This window comes from Cynoglossus semilaevis, chromosome 8 (assembly GCF_000523025.1).
Source record: "Cynoglossus semilaevis isolate Cse_v1.0 chromosome 8, Cse_v1.0, whole genome shotgun sequence".
Classification (NCBI taxonomy): Eukaryota; Metazoa; Chordata; class Actinopteri; order Pleuronectiformes; family Cynoglossidae; genus Cynoglossus; species Cynoglossus semilaevis.
Genome location: NC_024314.1, coordinates 15,214,681 through 15,221,328, shown reverse-complemented (window position 1 = coordinate 15,221,328; position 6,648 = coordinate 15,214,681). Strand labels below are relative to the sequence as shown.

The 6,648-nt window shown below is 48.0% G+C and overlaps 1 protein-coding gene across 1 annotated transcript in view; it reads right to left on the bottom strand.

Moving 5' to 3' along the window:
* dnah9 (dynein, axonemal, heavy chain 9) overlaps nt 1-6,648 on the bottom strand; it is a 51,821-nt gene that overhangs the window by 41,593 nt on the left and 3,580 nt on the right. The window contains 19 exon segments of the mRNA XM_025057695.1: nt 32-187; nt 417-576; nt 663-806; nt 1,004-1,170; nt 1,257-1,479; nt 1,562-1,723; nt 1,797-2,059; nt 2,138-2,334; nt 2,805-2,940; nt 3,017-3,258; nt 3,358-3,466; nt 3,890-4,036; nt 4,327-4,453; nt 5,328-5,399; nt 5,562-5,676; nt 5,754-5,904; nt 5,981-6,097; nt 6,270-6,437; nt 6,515-6,648. The exon segment at nt 6,515-6,648 is cut by the window's right edge and continues 39 nt beyond it. Coding sequence (XP_024913463.1) covers nt 32-187; nt 417-576; nt 663-806; nt 1,004-1,170; nt 1,257-1,479; nt 1,562-1,723; nt 1,797-2,059; nt 2,138-2,334; nt 2,805-2,940; nt 3,017-3,258; nt 3,358-3,466; nt 3,890-4,036; nt 4,327-4,453; nt 5,328-5,399; nt 5,562-5,676; nt 5,754-5,904; nt 5,981-6,097; nt 6,270-6,437; nt 6,515-6,648 — 2,990 coding nt within the window.

Sequence of the window (6,648 nt, the reverse complement as noted above, 5' to 3'; positions counted from 1 at the left end):
AGCCAAATGAACTGGTCTGGTCTTTACTGACCTGCTCCATGGTGCACTCCACTCCTGTGGCCCTCATCAGCTGGTACCAGTGTCTCTCTCTGATGGACGGGTTCTGGAGCTCAGCTACAGCACGCAGTGATGTCAGGAGGTTCTTCACCTTGCTGTCCAGACCTGTGAAGGCGTCCCAGGCTCGGACCTGCAGGTGACCAGGATAATTAGGAAAACCAGGACTGACACAGAAACCAGGACAGCAGCTCTGGGTCTGATTCAGTGCAGTTCTACTGCGGCCTGGTCCAGAGCTGCAGTAGAACTGCACTCCAGTACAGTTACTCCTGTTTCACAACTGGCTTGGACCAGTACACACTCAGTAAAGAAGAAGACCCTGCCCCCATTTCTTTGCCCTCCCCTCTGACCCCCCTCCTCACCTCCTTGTCAAGTGCTTTGATCTCCTTGGAGAAGCGTTTGCACTCCAGGTCCATGTCCTCCACCTGGACATGTCTCCAGGGAGTTCTCTTCCAGGAGGCCATGCTGGACTCCACCAGAAGGTTCATGTCCCACAGTTCCTTCAACAGGACAACCTCCCTCCTGAAGGAAGAACCTGGATTAGAGCCATTCATCTCTGCTGGTACCATTCAGTACCTTGAGGCCTGGACCTGGGTTGGAGTGAGTACCTGCACTGTTTCAGCTGCTTGAAATCTGACACCGTGACCTCAAAGAGTCCAGCAGACTCCAGCAGAGAGGCCATCACCTGCTCATGTTCCTGAATCTCTGTGTGGAACATATCCAACATCTGGTACGGGTCGGTGCTATCAAACCTGGAGGAACCACATGGACATGAGTTCAGACACACACAGGTTGGTGTCCATTCAGAACCAAATCCTTGGACAGAACTGCTGTGTGTTGTTGGACAGAGCAGTTAGCAGGTCTGTAGCTGAAACCGTTTTTTATTTTTATGGTTAAATTCAGATTTTATTCTGTGGTCAGTTTTTTAATCTTCACTCATTCACTGCACCTGAAGGGGCCGCTACTGCGGAACTTCTCCCTGAACACGTGTTGTTCCACGTCAAATGAAGCACATCTACGGCGCAGGCAGGCCACCTCCATGGCCTGCAGCGGTGCCACCTGCTGTTTGACCAGCAGTGTCTGCTTCTTCACATTGTTCCACTTTTCTGGAAGCTCCTGCAGGTATTTGAGAGGAGATGGATGGTAGAGGTGAAGCAGACACAGGATGAGAAACAGAAACATTGAGGGTAAGGGTCCCTGACCTCCAGCTGCCTGTGGACCACCTCAGGAAGCTCCTGCTCATAACCCTTCAGGAGGTTGATGGTCTGCTGCAGAGGTTCAAACATGGCGTCGGTACGGCTCTGATGTTCTTTCACGGCCAGTAGGTGACCCATGACCTCCACCAGACGACCGGAGTCTCCTTCCTCCACCTCCAGGGAGAGTCCAGACTCCGTCAGTCTGATGAACTTCTCCAGATCTGACAGACTGAGAAAGCAATCATCTTAGCATCAGGAGAAGTTCTAGTGCAGAACAGTGTGAAGTTTGTGCCATGTGACCACAGCCCCACCTGCTGGTCACATGATTGATGAGGTGCTGTTTGAACATCAAGCTCCATTTTTTGATGACATTAACCAGTGAGATCTTGGCACCTCGTCCATCCACTTTCATCCAGCCGTGGAACACGTGCACCATCTTCAGGGCCTGGACTTCTTGGTAGATCGTCTCAAAACTTCAAATCAAATACAAAGATCTTAGTCAGGTTGAACAGAGAAGATTTTAGATGAACTGACTCTGACACTGACCCATCTATCTGCTCCTTGAAGTCCTTGAGAGTTGGTGGGTTCTCCGGAACTCCGTCATCTGCATAAGCTTCGATCTCCTGGCTGGTGAGAACGTGGCTGTAGAGCAGGAACTGCTGCATGGACTCCGCTCGGTCATCCACGTACAGGTAGCTGTAACATTTCAGGGAGTTTCGGAACTCACAGCACGTGACCATGCCTTTCTGCACACGATTCATAAGGAGACCACGCATGTCCGCTAGGTCATGCATGTCCTCTATGTCCACCTAAGGACACAAACAGAACATTTGAATGCTCATATATCCTGCCGGCCCAGGGCGGCACACCATCAGAACCACCAGTACCTGGTAGTGGGACAGAGGTTTGTGCTGGGCCAGACGTGGAACTAGAGAGGAGATCCTAAACACATCATCTATGAGGGCCTCGACCAGCTCCAAGAAACCACCTTTGTCCCCAAAGTCCAAAGAAGGAGTGAAGACCATGTCAGGAACCTTCAGGACCAACTGAGCCTCAAACAGAGGAGCGACACCAGAATTCTCATCTGGATGGAAAGATGGGACAAAAAGCAACATTAATTCAGGAAAGGAAACTGGATCTCAGACTAATGGAGGTTTTATGTCCTGACCCTGACCCTGGTCCAGGACTGTGGATAAAACATTTAGGGCTATGGACTACAGGACAGTCGGTGACCTATGACCTTGACATGGAGAAGCACTTTGGGAACATTCACTTGTATTCTTGTTATAATTAAACATTTTATTTTGTTTAAATCTGATGAGATGTTAGACATTTGATTAGAGGTGAAAATGAAGAAGATCTGACAGAGTGAGAAGGTCCAGGGATGCAGCCCATACCTATGACAGGTGTGGGCTGAATGGTGAGGCATGTGGGCCTTGAATGTGAAAAGAAGAGTTGGGTCAGAAAGTCAGAAATCACCTAGAAAGTCACTGTTGTTCAATGTGGGGTCAGAAACAAATGAAATAATCCTGGGAGAAGACCAGCAGATCCTACCTGTGTTCTCCAAGAAGAACCTGAGAGAACAATCAATGCTCATGAAGAACCCATCTAGGACCATGTCATCAATGTAGTCCACGTACGCCTTCCACTCTGTTGAGGACGGATCAGCTCCAAACAGGTCCAGATTATTCTGACACACAGAGAGGTGTGGATGAGAAGGTCCATCGTGGAGGCCATCAATGTGTGGAGGGTGTGTGTGGATCTACCTTCAGCAGAAAGTGGATCTTCTCTCCTGAGGTTCGGATCAGGGAGTAAAACCGGTTCAGTCTGTCGGTCCTGTCCTCCAGACTCAGCAGGGAGTCCTTTTTATTCTCCTTCCTGCCATACAGAGGAACCACCCAGGATCTCAGGATCTTCTGGATCTCCTCCACGTTGTCTTTGCTTCTCTGAAGCTGGTGCTCCAGGTCACAGACAGAATCTCGCACCTCCTGGATGTACTGCCAGACGCCTACAGCAGCAGAATGGATGGGGGAGACACAGGAGTGAGGAGAGTGGAGGACAGGAGAGGACAGAACAGGAGAGGAAAAGAGAGGAAAGGAGTCCACACCTGGGCTGTTCCACTTCAGGTTCTCCTGGGCTTCTCTGAGTCGAGCATCAATGTTTCTGAGTCGATCCTGAACCAGAGGACGTTCCACCTCCACCACTGTCTGCAGCACCTGCAAACACAGAACAGTTCTTTTCAGACTTGGGAAAACAGAATGGAACCTAACCGGGTCCTGACCCTGTCTCAGAGCAGGACGTGCTGAAGGTTTTTCCACCTCGGCTGCAGGTCCCTTTTTAATCTTCTGACATCCAAACTACATAGAACCAGATGTCTTTGAACTTGTTCTATGTTGTTGGTTCCACATGTTCTCACACACTAACACGTATTCAGAAACATCGATGTAGGACCGATGTTCACTCTGTGAGGAAAATTTCAACTAAAAATTGTTGAAGATGAAAAAAAAAAAGATTAATGAATGAAAGTCTAAAACAACAAACCAAACTTTGTTCACAGTTGGGAAGTTCTAGTACTGATTGTTCCTGTACTGCAGATACTTGATTGATTTAAACAATAAGAAAGGTTTTTTTTCTCCTACCTTGTTGTAAAATCCTGCAGTCAGCTCTAAGTTAGACACGTGCTGCATCATCTGCCCCCTGCTGGTGTAAATCTGCATCACCATTTCAGGGACCGCCCAAGTCTGCTGATCCAACAGGTACTTTACTTCCCTTAGAACCGATTTCAGCTGAGGAGTAGGAAAACAGAGTCACATCCTGATTGGTTGGAGCTAAAAACAAATCAGTTTAAGAAAAAATACAGAGAACAGAGTTAGAGGTTCTGTTCTACGTTCTGCTGGTGTTTTCAGTGAAGTACAAATGATAAGAGAACATCAGTGAACATGTCTTCAAAGACATCAATATGAACTCAGATAGAACCGATCTTAAGGATCAGGATCAGGTCTTGACTTTAGGACTGATGAAGCAGTAAGGTAGAGCAGAACCAGACTCTGCTGATCCAGGGTCAGTTCTACAACACCTGTGGAGTGAAGTTGACTGTGATCATCTGAGTGGCTGCGTCTCTGCAGATCAGCGGCTGCTCCAGATTGGACTCAGAAATCTGCTCGACCGTTACCGCCCAGGTCTGGAACAGACTATTGGAGAACCTGGAAACACACAGACGGGAATGACGCTCAGTCCTTCATCTGGATCTTCTCCATAAATCATCTTCATAGAACTGGAGGAGATCCAGGAAGATGATCTATGAAGAAGGAAGATCAGTCATTTGATAACCCATTAAGAGTGTATACTGGTGTGGCCTCTCTGTTATTACATCCAACATCATGGACAGCAGTGTGTGATGATAGCTGAGCTCTATCACTGTGTGTGTGTGTGTGTGTGTGTGTGTGTTAATGATGAGAACTACAGCTGTGTTTCCTCTTTATTAAATTTGTTCTGCGCCTTCATTTCCTGCTCCACACTCAGGGGTAATCAAACCCCTGACCCCATCATCCATCACACTGTTTCTTTGTTTGTCTGCAGGGGTCAGCACCACTCCACCACAGCTCTGCTCACACACTCTGTGTATGTGTGTCTACAATAATGTGTATTATTGTCTGAGCTGGGAGTGAAGTGAGATCATCATCTGCTCCGAGTGGGAGGAGATGAAGGTAACAATGGTGAGGAAGAGGATGATGAAGGTGATGATGTTGATGAAGATGAAGATTTGGAACAGCTTTATCAGGTCCACTTTGAAAAGTCTTAGTTAACTTTGAGGCACCAGAGGGCGCTGTTACATGCCATTAGCTGCATTTGGACTGAGGGGTTATAATAACAGGGTTATTGGGGGTGCTTGAATGTCCTTGAACATTAGCATTGGGATTTTTTAAAATAATGGTAGATTTTGTCAAACATCTGACTGTGAGTGTTTGAAGAAGTTCATGTAGAAAATGTACTACGACTTCAACCCTTGTCAAACCACTGGTTCTTTACCTTTGGGAGAACATGGTAAACATTCAGACAGACACAAGGAACACAAACCTTTGGAGCAGCTGGATCATCTCCTGGTGCTTCTCAAGGACCTTCACTCCTTCTGCAGACTCCAGACATCTGCTGAAAAGATCAGATCTGATCAAACCAGGCATCAACTTTAACTTCAGCAGCTCCTGTGATGAGGGGGGAGGTCCAGGAGGAGCATGGAGCACCATGGGCAGGTGGAGGGGGGAGGAAGGGACTGGGACAAAGATGAAGGGGAAAATTGGGGGGGAGACTCACTTGTAGGGGGAGTGTTCAAATTTGGAAAAGTTGGCTTGGATTCGTCGTTGAAGCTCCTGGACCCTCCTCAGTCCTCCAGAGACTGGAGGCATGTTCTTGCTGACAGAAGAAGAACCTGAGGATGAAGAACCATCAGAACCATCATTCAGTAGAACTTCTTCTCACTGAACCGATCTATTTCCTGAACCTCACCCAGCTCTTCTATCAGATGGAAGTATTTGTTGTAGATCACTTTACAGTCATCCAGCTCCTTCTCAAACATGATGACCAGGAGGGGGAGTCTGTCCACAGCATGTGCAGCCACCAGGGGACGCTCAAGCAAACTGCCAAACATGTCTAAAACCTGCAGAGACCAGAGGCTGGTGAAGAAGATGCAGACATGTTTAAGGTTGATCCAGTTTGAGGAAAAACTAACAGACCTTGAAGGCAGAGTCGAGACCTGGGGCGTCGTCAAAAGCCCGACAGAAGATGGCCCCCAGACGCCGCTCCATGTCCTCTACCCTCAGTCTGAAGAAGCTCACATCCTCTTCAAACTCCTGCAGGGGACAAAGATCAGGGACTGAAACCAGAGAAGACACGTTCCTCAGTTCGTCCTTCACTGAACAACGATGCACGACGTCAGCAGAAACACAGAGGAACTAAACTGAGCTTCTTCATCTACAAACGTGGACAACACTCCAATCCTTTGAGCTGAACGTCTGAAGGTACCTTGTTGTGCAGGTCGAGGCAGTCATGAGGTTTCTCTGTAAAGACCCTGTAGGTATCTACAAACTCCTGGTGGAGCATCTGGACCTGATGGCTGAGAGCTCGCCCTCTGACTCCTCCAATCACCATCTTCTCCATCTTCAGCAGGTCCACAGCTGTGAGCAGGACCTCCTGCGGAGACATTTGGAGTCTTTACAGCAGACAATCGGCTGGTCCACTTCCAAATCAACTTAGAAGATGCTTCATACCTTAATGGTCTCAATCCTGTTCATGAAGTTGTCAAGTCTGAAGAAGATCAGACCTGGAGAAAAGTCCCAGGGCTTCACTGACTTTCCAGTCTTCTTGTTATGGTCCAGGTTGGACCTGCATTCTTCATATGAGC